General features: G+C 65.0%; 4 protein-coding genes across 4 annotated transcripts; 3 read left to right on the top strand and 1 right to left on the bottom strand.

Annotated features, from left to right (window-relative positions):
* Positions 1–217: 217 nt before the first annotated feature.
* On the top strand, positions 218–1,429 carry EMIHUDRAFT_112129 (hypothetical protein; the record flags this gene model as incomplete). Its single annotated transcript, XM_005785159.1, has 1 exon — positions 218–1,429. One exon carries the CDS (start codon positions 218–220, stop codon positions 1,427–1,429), a length of 1,212 nt encoding a protein of 403 aa, XP_005785216.1.
* A 416-nt stretch (positions 1,430–1,845) lies between these two features.
* EMIHUDRAFT_112128 (hypothetical protein) lies at positions 1,846–9,479 on the top strand (the record flags this gene model as incomplete). Its single annotated transcript, XM_005785158.1, has 8 exons — positions 1,846–1,957; positions 2,502–2,985; positions 3,097–3,514; positions 4,950–5,477; positions 6,178–6,351; positions 6,393–6,575; positions 8,289–8,413; positions 8,639–9,479. The coding sequence occupies 8 exons, from the start codon at positions 1,846–1,848 to the stop codon at positions 9,477–9,479; spliced, it is 2,865 nt and encodes a 954-aa protein (XP_005785215.1).
* An 896-nt stretch (positions 9,480–10,375) lies between these two features.
* Positions 10,376–11,443, bottom strand: EMIHUDRAFT_230373 (hypothetical protein; the record flags this gene model as incomplete). Its single annotated transcript, XM_005785157.1, has 1 exon — positions 10,376–11,443. The coding sequence occupies one exon, from the start codon at positions 11,441–11,443 to the stop codon at positions 10,376–10,378; it is 1,068 nt and encodes a 355-aa protein (XP_005785214.1).
* Positions 11,444–11,809: 366 nt separating this feature from the next.
* On the top strand, positions 11,810–15,951 carry EMIHUDRAFT_230372 (hypothetical protein; the record flags this gene model as incomplete). Its single annotated transcript, XM_005785156.1, has 5 exons — positions 11,810–12,454; positions 12,635–12,893; positions 13,628–13,858; positions 14,628–15,048; positions 15,876–15,951. 5 exons carry the CDS (start codon positions 11,810–11,812, stop codon positions 15,949–15,951), a joined length of 1,632 nt encoding a protein of 543 aa, XP_005785213.1.
* Between the last annotated feature and the right edge of the window lie 1,507 nt (positions 15,952–17,458).

Below are 17,458 nucleotides of genomic sequence, written 5' to 3'. Positions count from 1 at the left end.
GCCGTTAAGCTCACCCTTTTATTTTTTGAGGAGAATCTTGTGATAAGGAAAAGAAAATTTTCCTCCGTCTCTTTTATGAGTGGTTGAGGCCGAGCCCCTTCAGAAACAAAAAAAATGCGAACACCGGGCGCGGGTGCTGTGGGACGCTCTCATGGCGGCGCGACACCTTGTCCCTCCATGGGCGCCGACGTATGACATGCGATTATCGAGCGCGGCCATGCCATGCAACTACTCTGGCTTTTTCGACGTGCCTACGGCTGCTCAATGGGGGCTTGCCGACTTTGACTGGTCCAACGCCAAGCTCGTCTGGGTGAACGACAAGCCGATGGACTGCGAGGCCCTGCTCGCGCGGCAGGCGGAGGCGGTCAAGGCGGCCAGTCCGTCCACTCGGATCTTTGTGTACCGAAACCTCGTCAAGGCGCTCCCGTGGTTCGGCTCAGTGCGAGAGAAGCTCGAGGACCCCGCGTACTCCGGCTGGTTCTTGCACTATCGAACGAGCGGCGGCGCCAACTTCTCGTCGCCCGAGTGCACTGGCCGAAAATGCAGCCGGCTCTTCCATGACCAGGACCAGACGCCGTCGACGGACATCGCGGCCGACGGTCGCTGCTTCGAGGAGTGCGACTGCGGCAGGTCATTGCCGTGCGGCGAGTACTTGTGGGATCACCGCAACAGCTCGCTTCGCCAGTGGCTGCTCGAAGAGTACGTCTTTGGACCCAGTGCACTCGGCCACGGAGGGATCGACGGCCTCTTCCTGGACGACGAGTGGTATGATTCACCGCTGCCCAACCCTTCGTGGGGGCCTCCCGAGGGCTTCTGCACGGCGAGCCCCTACGGCGGACCCTCCGAAGTCCACCCAGGATGCGTCGCGGACATGGGTCTCTCGCATGCGGACGTGAGAGCCATCACCGCCGGCTGGCTGCAGACGCTGTCGCAGGTGCACGCGGCCGCGCTCGAGGCGGGGCGCTGGATCTACCAGCTCTTTCGCACGGTGGGCGCGCCGCCTCGAGCCGCAGAAGAGTGCGCCGCGTACTTCCGCGACGCCTGTCGCGCGGACAGCCAGGCGCAGCTCTCCGCCACGCTGTTCAGCTTCTCGGGCGCCCAGTCGAGGCCGCTTCCCTCGCCGACCGACGACGTCGCCGCCTTCCTGCTGACGCGAGGCCCGTATGGCTGGATCGGCTTCGGATGGGTGGGCTGCGTCAGCTGCAACCTGACCGCGGAGGATCCGCGCGGCCTATGCGACCCAGCCGGGACGTACGAGCGCCCCTCCGAGCTCGACGCGGACTATGGCGAGCCGCGCGAGCTGTGCGCCGAGACGTCGACCTCTTCGCGCGTCTTTGCGCGCGAGTGGAGCAAGGCCCACGTCTCGTTCGACTGCAACTCGTGGAAGGGCACGATCGAGTCTCGACTACCGTTGAGCAGCCAACGCTGAGCGACCCGAGGCAGCCGCTTGCTGAGCGTGCTCAGTACGCAGGCGTAAAAAATCTTTTTAATCTTCGGCCTCTCTGCACACTCTGTGGGCGATCAGGATCACCATCAATGGATCACCATCACATATGTGACAATGTCGCACATCAAGAACCCACCCCCACCCCTCTCCCATGGTGAGGTGGACAAGAACAGGCTGAGCGCATTGGGCGATTGCCCTTCTGGCAACAGCGGGAGCACCGAACGCGCACCGCCGCGCTCTCCCTCCCCCACCTCGCCGCCTGCCATAAATATCCCCGCGGCCGTCTGGGTCTGGCGTCTGCGCCTGCTTCCGAGTATGACTCCGAGCCCGACTTTTCCGACGCTGAGGCGCGGCATAGGGTGGCAGGGGTTCTACACGATGCAGTGCAGGAGGCTGTGATGCAATGCGGCTATGGAGACGAGCTCTTCCAGGCGTGGAGAGACGGCAAGATACGGCAAAAGGACTTACCGGAGGAGGTGGTGGCTATGACTTTGGACCGCTTTGCGAGAGGTGGCGAGCGGAGCAAGAGCGGTGTAGGCGCGTCCACGCGGCGCAGCGGCTCTCCCGCGACCAGAGCCCCTCCCGCAGCCGCAGCCGTCCGCAGCCCCAACTCTCGCCGCTCTCCAGGGTCAGGGGACGGATGAAGATCCCTCACACCAAGGTGTCCTAAATCCCATCTCGTCTCCGAGTTTGACCTTTTTTATTTTTATTTAGCCACTGGGTTCCGGCTCCTACCCAGATAGGGGCTGTCCCCACCCGTTACACCCTATGCAATAGGAGATAGGCCCGGTTTTGACCGCCCCAGAGGGCCCAGAGGGCCCCGCAATAGGCAGGTAGGTACAGTTGTAGTGGTGTGTGTGTGGGGGGGGGGGGGGGGGACCCGAAGAGGGTGATGCTCCGATAAACCCTCCGGATCTTCGACAAAAGCAGGACATTTCTTTTTTTCAAAGTGCAAGGTGTGAATATGAGGTTTATGATAGGGTTACTACGAAGAACTATGCGGCAATCGACTGGGGCGCAGGGCCCCAGCACATCCCGCGCAGAGACCTCGTAGTAGCCCTCCCCGTAACCGACTTTCCCGACTACCAGCGGAAGCTCTCCCTGACGGATCCGTGTGCCGCGCAGTTCGATGGGAAAGACAACTACCATCAGACTGCCGAGTGGCTCACCAAATTCGGCATCTTGCGCGTGCACTGGACGCTCGAGTCAATGCACGGCAAAAACATCTGCGATGCGCTGAGCAACCTGCCGTCGAACGCGATCACTGAGGCGATCCGGTCGGGCAATTTCATATTCTCCGGCTCTCGCAACGTCGTCCTCTATCTCGCCAAGGCACGAGCGACCCCGGCTGTCGCGAAGTCGTTCAAGGAGGGCTGGTGGGCGATCGAGCGCATCTTCTACGGCTTCTTTCAGCACTCCAAGTTCACCGCCCTTGCCGTCCCCAAGGCTGATGGCTTCAACGGCTCACACGACGTCCACATGTTCGCGGGGGATTGCAAGGATGCGGCCGCCGCGCGGAAGGATGGTCTCCTGACCACGTACGCTAGTATTGAGCCATGTTATGCTCATCGTGCCGTGCCGTGTAGTGTGCCGTGTGTTGCCGCACGTCACGCGCCCCTCCTGACCCCCGCACCGGCTCCCTGTCACAGGCGCGGTATTCCATGCGCGTGCCCGCCGTGCATCGCTCTTCTTTGGGGGGACTGCGAGATGGTCGCCGTCTTTGGCAGGGTCAAGAAGCAGAAGGCGCCGCGTGCCGCAGGCGAGACGGCCGAGCTGCGGCAGATGGAGTCGCTGGAGGTGTGGGCCGCGTCGCTCAAGGCGAAGCAGCTGGCCGCTGGCCGCGCAGATCGGCGCGAGCAGTCGCTCGAGGGGCTCTACTGGCTGGCGGTGCTCAAGGGGAAGGCGTACACGCTGGCCGAGGACACGGTCGTCAACACCGACACCATCCCCGCGGGCTATCTCGTGGTCAAGGCGCAGTGGCTCAGGCTCGAGCAACGCGAGTGCGAGGGCAAGCTTCGCTCCTACACGCTGCTCGAGGCCGAGACGCTCATCATCGTGAATCACATGGTGCGGCTGGCGGGCTTGCGCTTCTCGCCCGGCCCGGGCGGCCCTGCGGACCGCCAGCTGAGGAGCGCGCGCGAGAAGCTCTACTCTATTGGCCTACAGACGCATTACTCGCTCGAGGCGTGCTGCAGTGAAGACCAGTCTTATTGACTTGTTTGGAGGTGTCGATTTGTGCAAAAATGTGTGTTAGAGAGCGCCTAGATGGCAAAATTTTCTTCGCCTCCGGCGGGGCCGCTCGCCGCGGGGCTAGAGAGTGACTTTTGTCGATGTTGGCTAGAAGTGCTGCACGTTTTTCAGAATTTCACCCAAGAGAGGAGTGGGGAAACCGCTTCGTTCGCTCGCGCGGGCGGGAGACGGCGCGTTTAGCCGCGAACGGGGGATGCCAGACGAGTCGCCTGCGGTTGGGACGCCGGTCGGGTGCGGCGGGCGCTGGGAGCCTATTCACAGGGGGCTCAACGGGTATTTTTCGCTTCGTTCGCTGCGCGGCCTGCGTGGGAATAGGTAGGTATCACGGAGCCTGGCGGTTGGTGCCCGCAATAGGTAGGTGGGTAGGGCGTTTTGCGCGAGTCAGTCACAGACTAAAGGTATCCGCAGGGGAGGGAACCCTGACGGGCCCGCCGCCGACCAGCCGCCGACCGCGGAGTCGTGTCGGGAGTCGCCTCAGGAGTCGCTGCGTGTTGGGAACTGCCGGAGTCGCTCCGTGTGGCTACAGATGCCGTGGGGGGTTTTCTTTCTGGTGGCTGGCTGGGCTCACTACAACTTTGAGAGATGGCTCGGACGCCGCTCGGTCGAGTCTCTGTGGCCAGACACCATCCCGTCGCAGCCGGCTCTCTGCTCGGCGGGGGAGAATAGCATGTACGTGTCGCTCGCAGAGCAGCTTGATCGCGTCGAGCGAACCGGCTGTGGCGAGCGCAAGTCCGCCACGTGCATGATGAAAATAGGGCGGGATCGGAATGACGGAATGGGCTCGCAGATGAATCGCCGGCTCTCTTTGTTCGTCGCAGCGTTTATGCTGAACTGCGCTTTCGAACATGCCCCAATCTTGCCAATGAACGCTCGCAGCGCCAAACACGGCGTGAAGCCCGGCGCGGCAGAGCACCACTTTCGACTCAGCGGCGCGATCGGTGCGCCGATCGACGCGCTCGCAAGTGAGTCAGTATGTCGGATTCGGTCGCGGAAACAGAGCTGGGGGGAAGGGTGCCCGTCGCTGCATCCGAACATTTTTCGCAACAACACGCGCCTTGAGGCGCTTGGAGCAAAATTCATTGCGGCAGCAGCCCCGCGAAATGGCACCGCAGCGTTGCTCTCTCTGGCCGCTCGCACGCATTTCTTGTATCGAGTGGAGCAATGGCAGCGTCAAAGCGAAGGGCAGGGCGTGACATGCGGCTCGGATCCGATCTACTTTCCGGCTGCTCTCGACCGCTGCCGCTACTTGCAGGCTCGAGTCTCCCTGCGCGCTGCCTACTTTGACCCCCAGACCCCGAAACAGCACGCGCACTGTCCTCCTTTTGCTGGCGGCCAGTATCAGCCATCACGGGGGACTGCAAGGCCCGCACAACGCTCGCTCGACTGGTTCCAGCCCGCGAGGGCGGGCACAATGCCGCTGGAGATCGCGGTGCACATGCGCCGCGGTGACCTCCGGAGTGTCGACCCAGGGCGTTTCATCCAAATGGACTCGTACAAGCACCCACTGCGCGCCTTGATCGCCGAGGTTGAGGGGCTGCGCGCAACGTGGGCTCAGCTGGGGAGGCTGCTGCTGCCACAGCTGCATGTCATGTCGGAGGGCCTCGCCGCTGACTTTGCAGCGCTCCCGAGATGGCTCAATTCCACGTGGCCGGTTCGCTTGCACCTCGACTCGGACCCCCTGGCTACGATTGATCACCTCATCGGCGCCGATGTACTCGTCGGATCCATAAGCAGCTACAGCAACACGGCGATGATGTACTCTGCCGGTGTCCACTTGCAGGTGTGCTGCGCGAATGAGTTTGACCCGCCACTTCCGTGGCGTGACCTCCACAAGCAGCCGGCTCTGCAACGCGAGTTTCGCTGTCAGCTGAGCGCTCACTTGGAATACAAGTGGCGCCAGAAGTCCGGCACGTCACTGCGCTTCTAGAGCGGAGCCCATCAGGCGTGCACCATGAGAACTTGTTACGGACACATTGATATTCTTCCATTTCGAGCGCTCCGATCTCGATTGGAAACTCGCAACTTGTAAGCGCGCTCCGCCCCCCCCCCCCCTTCCCCTTCCCCCCGAGAGATTTTTGGGGAAACGGACGCGCACCAAAGGAGATGGAGGAACGACACAGGCCCTTCTTCCGTGCCTAGACCCTAATGAGTAGTGTTGTGAGAGACTTCGAGCCTTGCAGTTGCTCTGTCGCTTGTGCATGCTCTGGGGTGGGCGGCTGGCGCGGGGGCCCCCGGCCCACACCGTGCGCCGCGCAGCAGTGCGGAAACGGGGCCCCGGCCTGAGCCCTGGTCTGACAGCCTGACAGCAAACCCCGGACACAGCGCCTGACAGTGCCCGACAGCCTGACAACGTTGGCAGCACTTTCCCTGACCGCCTGACACAGACAGCACACATAAGACATATATCTGACAGCCTGACAGCAGAGTCTGACATCAGAGGTGACCCGTCGCTGTCAGGCCCTAACGTGACAGCCTGACAGCTGCCCGACAGCCCGACAGCTCACAGTGGCCTGACAGCAGCGCTGACAGCCCGACAGCCCGACGACCAGCCCGACAGCAGCACAGACCTGCGCGAGCTCTCGATGAGTCAGCGCAGCAACGGGGTCTTCATCAACGACCCCAAGGGCCTCTTTATCCTCCGGTGGTACCGTGAGGTGAAGGGTGACGGGACCCCCCAGACGGCCCGCGCTACCAGAACAGAGCGTGCAAGTACTACAAGCTGATAAGCGACAACGATGGGGAGGCCTTCCGCTGGACCAACAACTACCAGATCATCAGCAAGGTGTACCTGAAGAAGCACTCCAACCTTCCTCTCTGCTATTCATTCTCTCAGTGCGGCAGACAAGAAGATCTGGTGACGTCCACCATGAAGAAGATGGTGGGACCGGAGGCAGAGTATAGAGACGTGTAGTAGAGTCCTGCTGGTCTCCTCTTGATAGTGTCATAAGTATGGCTGGTGTGTGTCAGAGCCTGACAGCACCCCGACAGCACCACCTGACAGCACCTGACAGCACCGGCCCTACGTCTGACAGCAGCAGCAGCCCGACAGCTCTGACAGCTCTGACAGCGTCTGACAGCAACACCCAACAGCTCCGACCGACAGCACCCGACAGCTACAGAGAGCACCTCTGATGTCAGACACGCACCCGACAGCACCCGACAGCACTGACAGCACCTGACAGCTGGTCTGACAGACGCACCTGACAGTGCCTGACAGCGCCTGACAGCCCGACAGATCACCTGACAGCACGTGACAGCCTGACAGCCAGGGCTCAGGCCCCGGCGCTCAGAGTCGCTCAGAGCACCAACTTCCCGATTAAGTACGGTTAAGTAGAGGGTAGATTTGGAGAGATCTCGAGAAGTACATACAGATAGACCCTCCAACCATCAGAAAACTCCGACCTGATTGGTCGTACTGACCGCCGACAGATCACTCCAGACAGCAGACAGGCCGACGTCTGCACGCGGCCGGCCGGGCGAGAGGCTTGACACGATCCGGCCCTGCGACCCTGACGCTGCTGCTCTAGCTATCAGCCATGCACTGCTGACTGCTGCCACAATGTGCGACCTGTGCTGGCCCACTTGGCGGCCTTCCCGGTCAGTGGTGAGGCGCAGTTCAGAGCTGTCGATGGCGCGATGCCGCACTGGTCCCACATTGGTGACACGATACCACCAAGTTTTCCGGTCCAAGAGAGAGGCACCGGCGCTGTCCTGAGAAGTGCGTGGTCCCTCTTGACTGCCCATGTGCGCGAGGCTGTGTAGGCATAGCCTCGAGAGTGCCAGCAGCCAATCCGAGGCAGTTTGTGACGCGCATTGCGTCAGAAGCGTGCACACGATGGAAGGACACCTTCCTACTGGCCGTACGATCAGGTCGTCACTGAATGCTTGATACTAAGGCCGCGAGCTATGCAGGTGATCAATTGTGCATCATGGCATGGTCAGCAGCGCCGACAGGCTGTCGCAAGGCGTGATAGCATGGCCGCAAGTACGCCGAATTGGATTCCCGTGGAAGGCGGGCCATGGGACCCCATCTCCCCCCCGCAAGGACACCCTATGGGGCCCCCGCGCCGGCCCAGAGCTTGCATGTTGACTAGATACACAATCCTTTTTGTTTTTTCCCTCGCAGCTCGCAAGCTCCCACTCAGCACGTGGGACGTGCGCCGTGCGGTCGGTTGATAAATTGTCTTCGTCTTTCCTCGCCCGCCTTATTAGTTCCATCCACAAACAGCTGTCGATCGAAAACAGCTGCATAGTATGATACTAAGTATTTAGCAAACCCTCCCTGTCTTTAAACGCGTCTGCTCCTTTTTTTTAATCAGCTGGGGGCCATAATTTGATAACTGGTGCTACTTAATAAGTTTGCCAGGACGACTCTCCGCACTGCCCACCCTCGCGCCGGAACTCCGACTACTCGCTACTCGGGGCGAACACATTATGCCCCTCGCACCGCGGGTGGGGAATGTTTGAATTTGTGGGTGACGCATATCGGTCAGTGTGCTCGTTTGCTGCCAAATGCGCGCGCAGGGTACCGTCGGAGTGCTCGAGGAAGTGTGCAGACAAGTGTGCGGATGCGGGGGCACAACACTCGCAGGCGGCGGATGGCTCCAAAGACGCGCAGCCCATCCGGGCGCAAGTGCCACACAAAGTGGACCACGAGGCGCCCAAGCACGACCAGGAGTATTACACGCGGCCTCTGCTGCCGCCACCAGAGAAAATGTGCGCAGAGTCGGGCCAGCTCATCGCATAGTGAGTGTGTAGGCCTGCTACCGCCTCCTCCCTCCCTCTGCACACATCTGTCTCTCTGCACTGCGACAATGCCACAGAGGTTGACCGAGTCACGTTGCCGTGCTGACCGACTCATCCTGCCCTGCACGCACAATGCCACAGAGGTTGACCGAGTCACGTTGCCGTGCTGACCGACTCATCCTGCCTTGCACGCAGTCTCTTAGACGCCTTCAAAGACACGATACGGATGTCGATCAATGTGCCGCTCGCCAAGCTGGCGCTCGAGAAAGGCATGGAGATTCCAGCGCCGCCTGGGCTGCACTATCGGATCAAGGCGGACCCGAAGCTGCCCCACGCGGACAGGCACTTGCGGGGCAACGAGATGGCTGGGAGGCTTCCACGATTGTCCATGACATATCATGTGGCATGGCACAGGCACCTCGTGATCGAGGAGATGTCTTTTACGCTCGGCAACATCAAGGCGTGGTCGACCAACGGCGCCTTTGCGCTGAAGGACAGCGCCGGGCGGTACAAGATCACGTCGCGACCCGGCGGCATCGATGTGCGCGAGGTGTCGGCCCTCCTCAACCTCGGCGCCACGGTGCGGCTCCGCCCCATCAAGCTTGTACTCGAAGGCGGGCTTGGGTTCCGCGCCCTCTCTGTGACGTTGGACAAAACCCCCATCGGCATCGAGGATGCCGTCGTGCAACTGCGCTTCTCCTTCTCTCCCAACTTCTCAGAGATGTGGCTGGCCATCGGCTTCGTCGACAAGCCAAAGATCACCTGGGACGTCGACTTCCGCCTTTTCGGGATCCCTTTCCCCGACCTCCTCGAGGACACCCTGCCCCAGCAAATCATTGCCAACCTGATCCAACGAATAAGCACGGACCACCCGTTGCCTCTCTGCATCGGTGGCCTGTCCCTGTTCGACAAGTCCATCGTGGAGAACATATCGGACGCCGGGATTGACAACAACCTCGGGGCATGGGGAGTGGGCTTCGGCGTGGACACCGCCAGAGATATCGCGTGTTGCGGCTGCTGTGGCAGGACCAGGTGACGCGCACGGAGGCGCGGGACGTTGACAATGACACAGTATTTTAGCCCCCCGCTACCCAGTCGCGCTCGTGCGAAGTAGCGGGGGGCCACGACTACGTTTACGAAAAGTAAACATAAGTAGTCCCGCGAGGTGTGAATTTGACATATGAACGTTTGAATATTGAAGGGGCCGACTATGGAGGACCCGTCGCCAGACGAGGAGACGACGCAGGGCAGAAGACGCGGTGAGGCGGAGCAGACGCGCAGGGCGAGACGAGGGAGGGAGCAGGACTTTGCGGAGATCAGCAGGAGGATGTACGAAGAGATTAGGAGCAGCAGGGACCCGAGGGACCATGTGGAAGACGGCTAGTGCTAGTCCCCCATCGGGAGGACGACCCCGGCTAGTCGCCGACCACACCCACAAAGAACCCTGCACACAAAGATCGCAAGGGCGGGGGCCTGTTCCTTTTTACCCATCTCACAGTAGAGAGGTGTCCGTTTTTATTTATTTATATTGAAGGGGGGGGGGGGTCATGAAGGTTGACGGCTAGTGCTAGTCCCCCACCGGGAGGACGACCCCGGCTATAGTCGCCGACCACACCCACAAAGAGAACCCTGCACAGGGGGCCTGTTCCTTTTTACCCATCTCACAGTAGAGAGGTGTCCGTTTTTATTTATTTATTTATTTATGAAGGTTGAAGATAAAGAGTCAAGCACGTACAAGCACGTGCATGCAAACAAATATTGTTTAGTATATACGGCTTTTTCGATTTACGATTTTCACATATTTCAGTAGAATACGTACTCGCGGCTATCTCCTGGTCACACAGAGGCGTCACACGAGTGTAGAATATGTACTCTACGCGTCGCAGAGAGAGAGAGAGCCCCCGGGGCCGCGGACACGCGCTGACAACTCTCCTAGAGGCGAAACCCTGCCAGCGCGTGAGTCGGCGTGCAACCGCCGTGCTCCGAAGCAAAGGTCGCCAGCAGCGCGGCAAGCTTGTCGGCCGCGGGCGGCACGGCGGCGGCCTGAGGCACCTCGAGCTCTCGGTAGTGCACTCCGCCGCAGATGAAGACCGAATCGACGCCGTTCTGGCTCGCGCCGAGCACATCGTGGTGCAGCGAGTCGCCGACGGCGGCGACGCGCGCGCCCGCCGCGTCGATGCCGGCGATGGCGAGCTGGGCGCGGCACGCCTCGTAGATGAGCGGGTGCGGCTTGCCGACGGGCCGGATGTCCGTCGCGCCCATCGCCTCGTAGCGCGCCGCGAGGAGGCCGGGCATCGGCGAGTCCTTGCCGTCGGGACGCACCGTGTCCGGGTTCGCGACCACGAGCGGCAGCCCGCCCGGCCGCGCGGCCAGCGCAGCCCGCAGCGCCTCCTCCTCGGCGTCGGCGCTGTACGGGGAGAAGGGCTGCCGCAGCAGGTCGGGCCCGGTCCCGAGGATCGTGAAGAGCCCTCGCGCCAGCACAAAGTCCGCCTCCGCCACCGGAACCGCCACCCGCCCGCACGTACGTACGTACTCCTCGTCGTCCTCGCCGTTGCCAAAGACGGTGCACCTGAGGCCGAGATCGGCGAAGGGCGCGGCCGCAGCGGCCGAGAGGCCCTCCCACACCAGGTCGCCGGACGTGACGACCGAGATGGGCGGGACATCAGAGGCGCCTTCGCCCTCGCACGGCCCGAAGCCCATGGAGCGTAGGCGGGCGAGCGTGTCGCTCTTGCGGCGGCTGCTGTTGGATATGATGACGATCTTCTTGCCACGGCGCTGCAGCTCGCAGACGGCGTCGACTGCGCCCTCATACGCCGTCTTGCCGTCGTGAATGACTCCAAACTGGTCGAGCAAAAAGGCGTCGTACTCGTCGGCCAGATCGAGCAGCGAGGCGAGCGGCGCAGGCGCCTCGAGCACCGGAGAGAGGAACCGCCGGAGTGGCGAGGGCCGACGTGCTGTCGGTTGGAGGAGCAGGCCGTAGGCGGCGACGAGCGAAACCATATACACACACGCAAACAACGCATGAGAATTCTTGAAAAAAATTGCGGCGATGAAGCGGTCGAAAGATAAGCGACCCATCTTCCCAGTGCTTGACAAGAGTCAGACTCTAAAGTGAGTGAGTGAGTAGTACACACACACATACTCACTCAGACTCTAAAAGAAACAAAGAAAAAACTCCGCATTATTTTTTCCTGTGTTAGTGCCAGTGCGAGCCAGTCCTGCGCAGTGTTGTGCGAGCGAGAGCGAAAAATCTTTTTTCCTTGCGGTTGGCAACGTCCGGGCACGGTTGTTAGCCCCTGCGGGGGGGCCCGGTTGCATAGCAGTGGCTGGTTGACCGGCCTGCTCACGCCCTCACACGGGCGAGTAATGACGTTCGACAACGTCTTCCAGGGCGGCGCGTCGGTGGATGTGTTTGGCGCCTCCGGCTCCAACCCGCTCGACAAGTGGAAGGTCAGTGGCGCCGGTGTGCAGAAGGTGTACGACAAGAGCGTGCGTGGCTACGTGCTCCGCTGCGACGGCGACCGTCCGTCCATTCGGATGCCAAAGGACGAGCGCCGCTCGCTCGGCCTCGTCCAGCCCTTCCTCGTGCTGCAGGTCCTCCTCTCGGACGACCGCTCCTTCTCGTTCGAGCTCCACGTGTCCGACAAGGGCAAGACCCGCCGCCGGATCCTCTTCTCGACGTCGTTCCGCGAGCCGGCGAGCACGCCGCTGCACACGCGGATCCCGCTCGCCGCGGTCGCGCGCGGCGTCTGGCTCAACCTCGTCTTTGACCTCGTCGACCTCGTCTCGTGCAACTTTGGCGGCGCCGGCTTTGGCCGGCTCGACGGCATCTGCATCGGGTCCGCGTGCACGCTGCGGCGGATTTGCACGCTGCGCGACCCGCCCGGAGACGCGCCTTGCGCGCCCGACGGCCACTCCGGCCTCGCCGTCGGCGCCTCCGCCCCGCGCGGCTTCGAGCTGCCTTCGGGCGTGCCGACAGCCGACCGGCGCTGTTGCCTAGAAGCGGAATACGTACACTTGCATCCCGACTAGCGCTCGAGAGGAGGCGTACTCAACTGGGCTCGACCGCATTCGGCCGTATCGACTGTACTCGCAGCCCGTGTCTTCACGCGGTGCTCTGAGGACACTGCACGGTACCGTACTCCCGCCCTCACGCTGGCGCCTCCCCCGCGCAGGCTCTTTTGCATGCAGTCGGTCCTCGCGAGCATGCCCGCGGAGGGGGAGGCGGCACCGCGCGGTGCGCCGTCGGCGTCGCCCGAGGGAGGCGCCGCCGCCTCGCTCTGCGCCTCGCCGTGCGGGCACGCCCTCGACTCGGCCGCGCCGCGCCAGCCTCCGTGGGCCCCGGCCTCGTGGGCTGCGGCGGCGCCTCCGGGGAGCAGCGGGCAGGCGGGGAGCAGCGGGCAGGCGGGGAGCGGCGGGCCGGCCCTCTCGTCGCCCGCGCCGCGGAGGCGTCCCCTCCTCCTCCTGCCGCCCTGCCCTCGCGGGCCGTCCACGCAACCCGCGACTCCCTCCTTAGGCCTCGCACGTCTCTCGCCCTCTCCGCCCCCGCCCCGAGCCGACCCGGCACCTCAGCGGCCTCCGCCGCCGCGCCGCCGGCCGCCGCCGCGGGCGGCGCGCCCGCAGCCTCGGCGGGCTCGGCCGCCGCGCTGCCCGGACCGCTGCCGCCTCCGCCTCCGCCTCCGCCCCCGCCTCCGCCTCCGCCTCCGCCTCCGGCCGCCCCTCCCCCCGCTCCCTCGAGCCTGCGCGCGCTGGGCTCCCCCCCCCCAGCCCGCGGCGCGGCAGCCGCGCTGGCGCCGCAGCTCTCCCCGCCCCGAAGCGCCCCCCCACGCCCTCTGCCCGCGAGCAGCTGTTGCCCCCTCTCCCCCCTCGGCGGCCCCGCGCCCTCGGCCGCCGCCCGGCCGCCGCCCAGCCGGGCCGTCTCTGCCGCGCACGCCGCACCAGTCGAGCAGAGGGAGGGAGGACCGTCTGGAGGCGGCGCGGCGCTGGCGGCGGCGGCGCAGCAGCGCAAGCCGCACCGCCGCGCCGGAGGAATGCACGCACCGCCCGCGCCTCCGCCTCCGGGGCAGAGGGAGTGGGCGCGCGCTTGCCGGTGCGGCGGCAGCGCGGCGGCGTCCGCCGCGACGGCGCGGGCGGCGGCGGAGCTGGCAGCGCCGGAGCGAGGGGCCGCCGCCGCGTCCGCCGCAGACGCGCACCGAACCGCGCTGCCGGCGGCGGCGGGGCGAGGCGTTTGGTGCGGCGAGGGCGACGGTGCAGACTCGTGCGACGGAGGAGGAGGAGGGCTGACATCGTCCTCGCTGGTGCTGCAGCGGCGATACTCGGAGCTGCAGCGGCGGCGGCAGAGGCTTCAGCAGCTGGAGGAGTCGTTCGAGCGGCAGTACGGCGACGTGCAGGCGGCGCAGCGCACCCTCGCGCAAGGTGTCGTCGGCCCGGGCCTCATCACATCTCCCCGTATCCTCCCCTTATCTCGCCACATCTCGCGCAAGGTGTCGTCGGCCCTGGCCTCGACCCGTCGCGGCACTACGAGCCGCCCGCAGGTGAGGCCGCTACACCTCGGCTGCATCTCGGCTGTCCCTCGGCTGTCTCCCGGCTACATCTCGGCTGTCTCTCGGCTACATCTCGGCTACACTTCGGCTGTCCCTCGGCTGTCCCTCGGCTACATCTCGGCTACGCGAAATCTCGTGAAATCTCGGTGAAATCTCGCGAAATCTCGGCGACACCTCGCGTGCGCCGCCCGCAGGACGGCCACTCAAGCCGCAGCTCACGCCAGTCGCGGCGTCGTCTTGCTCGGCAGAGCGCGAGGAGGACTCGTCGCCTCTGCCCGCCGAGCCGCCACGAGCGCCGCACGGGATGCGTCCTCTCCCTGCGGGGGGGAGGGCCGGCGGCGCGCACTCCCTGCCGGCGCTGCGCATCGACGCAAACCTGGCCGAGGCGGGCGGTGCGTGGGCAGAGGCGCCGCTCTCGTGCGACGCGCGGCTCCGCCCCACCCCGACTTCGTCGCCGCTGCCTCCGTCGGCTTCGTCGCCGCTGCCGCCCCCCTCCCCTAGCAGCCCTCAGGCGCCAGCCGTGCCGGCGTCGACGCAGGACGCGTCCGCAGCGCGCCCGCGCCTGCCCGCAGCCGCCGCAGCCGAGGAGCGGCGTCCGAGGGGGGCGGCGTGCACCTCGCACGCCAGCGCTGCGAGGAGAGAGGCGAGGGAGAGTGGCAGCGGCAGCGGCGCGGATGACGAGGCGGGGAGCGAGGACGACACCGCGTCAGAGGCGAGCAGCCTCGCCGCCGTGCGCGAGCTCGGCCTCCTCTCGCGCCGCGGCGGCGAGGGGAGCGACGGCAGCAGCGCGTCGGAGCCCGAGAGCGCGATCTCCGAGGAGGAGATTGCGACCTCCGAGGAGGAGACTGCGACCTCCGAGGGGGGGGCGCTCCAGGGCGAGGGCGGGGGTGGTCGGCCCGCCCGGCGGCAGGCCGCTCGCCGCGTGGACGGGGGGGCGTCTGGCTTCGTGCGCGAGTGCGCGAGCGGAGGCGGTGTGTACGACCCGTCCGAGTACGAGGCAGAGCGAGGGGGCGGCGGGCGGGCAGGCGGATCTCCGCCCGGCGGCCGAGCAGGGCGAGGGGGGTGCGGGGAGGGGCCTCTGAGCGGCCTCCTCCTCGCGCCGTCGAGCTGCGGCCCTCGCTTCGCGTGTGGCGACGGAGGGGTGGGACGGGCAAGAGAGGACGACTCCCTCCTCCGCGAGATTGCCCGAGCCGACTCGAGATGGCCCGGGAGTAGGCGCGGCGGGCAGAGAGGCTCTCTTCTTCGGTGGGGTTCCGCAGCCCAAGCCTCAGCCCTCTCTGCGCCCGACCGCTCGGCGCCCACAGCAGCGGGAGCTCGCCTGACCAGCCCGAGACCGCCGCCGACACCGCCGACGCCGCCGCCGCCGAGGAGGCCTTCCCTTGCAGCTCCGCGACGGCGGAGGCTGCGTGCTCATCGTTCATAATCCGGTCGCCGGGTCTCGTAGGAGTCGTCGCTCGCAGCTAGCCTGCCGCCCGCGCCGCCCCTCGAGGCGGACGACGATGGGCGCAGCCGCGGCCTCTTCTCGCAGTCGCTCAGCTTGCGTGTCTGCCGAGGGGCGGCGTCTTCACCCCGCCGGTGATCACATTCCGAGACATTTCCGATGACACGTCCGAGACATTGTCTGCGTTTAAGTGCCGTGCAGCGGTCCCGCGTTGAGGGAGTGCGCACACTCGTGGAGCCCCGTACTCGCTGGCGGACAACTCTCGCCCAGCGGGCCCCGGTAATCTATCGTCAGCGTTTTTGCAGTTTTTTCGGTATTTTTAAGCGCCCCCCCCCCGCGCCCCGGCAAGGCCATCTGGGCCATGGCATGGGTTTGCAGCTAGAGAGCCGTATTTGCACGGACCTGGGTCCTGGCGAGACCCCTCTGCAGCGTGCACAGCTCGGTGCAGGCACGTGGCACAGGCCACAGCCGCTTCTCTCTTCGTCTTGTGCCGTGCGGATGCGGGCGACGCGCTCAAGCGCTAAGTCCTCGCGAGAAGGCCCAGACGGCGGGGGCGGTGGACGCCACGCAGTCGCGGTGGGCTCTTTGACGAACGGCCTCCGGGTAAGGGCGGCGCCGGAGCATCGCGATGGGGCGGCTGGGGCGCGGTGTCGGTGGCGGGAGTTCCTTTCTTCTCCGCGGGCGCGCCTCGTCCGGGTTCATATGCAGAGAGAGTTTCTCAGCGACCTGTGAGCTGTGTGTTGCGTTTTCAGCCTACGGAGCACACGTTCGCGGTGGGGGCGAGGGCCCCGCCCCCACCCCCCAAACACATCCGCCAATGGCATGTAGAAAGAATAAATCACAAGTCGCACAGCTCCGTCAGCTCCCCGGCTGCGAGCTCACACATGCAACTCGCACATCCTCCCCAGGCTCTCACATCCCCCGGGCGGCGCGTGTGGACGCAATCTCAGCCCTCCCAAACGCGCGGCACGACGGCAGCCTGCGTCCGGGAGCGCCGTCCAATCGCGGGACGCCGGGGTGGCCCCTTCCCCACCACAAACTCACGGCGAGCGTTGTGCGATGACAAGGCGCTCGGGCCGGCGGCGGCGGTGGCCAAAGCCCAGAGGCCGGCGCGGGGCCCGAGAGCAAGGCCGCCGAGCGGCACGTGTGCGCCGCTCCGGCGGTCAGTCCGCCTTGCCGGCCTTGGCCTCCTTGCGGCCTGGCGGCGGCGGGAGGCTGCGCGGCCGCGAGTAGGTCGCCTCGCCTAGAGCACGCACCCGCCTCCTTCTCGCACCCACCTCCTTCTCGCACCCGCCTCCTTCTCGCACCCGCCTCCTTCTCGCACCCGCCTCCTTCTCGCACCCGCCTCCTTCTCGCTCCCGCCCCCTTCTCGCACCCGCCCCCTTCTCGCACCCGCCTCCTTCTCGCACCCGCCTCCTTCTCGCACCCGCCTCCTTCTCGCACCCGCCTCCTTCTCGCACCCGCCTCCTTCTCGCACCCGCCTCCTTCTCGCACCCGCCTCCTTCTCGCACCCGCCTCCTCCTCTCCCGCCACAGCCAGCAATGTCTACACTCGTCCTGGACACGGCCGACGGGGCACCACGCACTCCCGAAAGACGACGGGGGCACGGCACGGGGCGGTGTGTGCCTTCTCGGGGAGAGGCAGTCCACAAAGGCCCGATGGAGCTTGTGATGGATCCCGGCGGCCGAAGACGTGCGTCGGTTCGCCCGCGAGGCTGCTGTTGGCAGAATCTCGCGGCCAGTCTCGGCCAGTCTCGTCTCATCTCGGAGAGTCTCGGCTAGTCTCGCCGGTGACGCTGTTGTAGAAGAAGGGGCGGCCACCGCCAGTGAACGCCGTCTCCGTCCACGCACGCGCCGCGCCGTCCCCGTCTCCGTCGCCTGAGTAGTCGCCAGTGAAGAACTGTGAGCAATTGCATCAACACGAGGGCTGCGAATACAGCGGAGATACAGCGGAGATACAGCGGAGATACAGCGGAGATACAGCGGAGAATAGCGGAGAACAGCGGTGACGTGAAAGGCAGCCGAGTCCGCG

This window comes from Emiliania huxleyi (assembly GCF_000372725.1).
Source record: "Emiliania huxleyi CCMP1516 chromosome Unknown EMIHUscaffold_163, whole genome shotgun sequence".
In the NCBI taxonomy this organism is placed as follows: Eukaryota; Haptophyta; order Isochrysidales; family Noelaerhabdaceae; genus Emiliania; species Emiliania huxleyi.
This window is presented reverse-complemented; position numbering and strand designations above follow the sequence as displayed.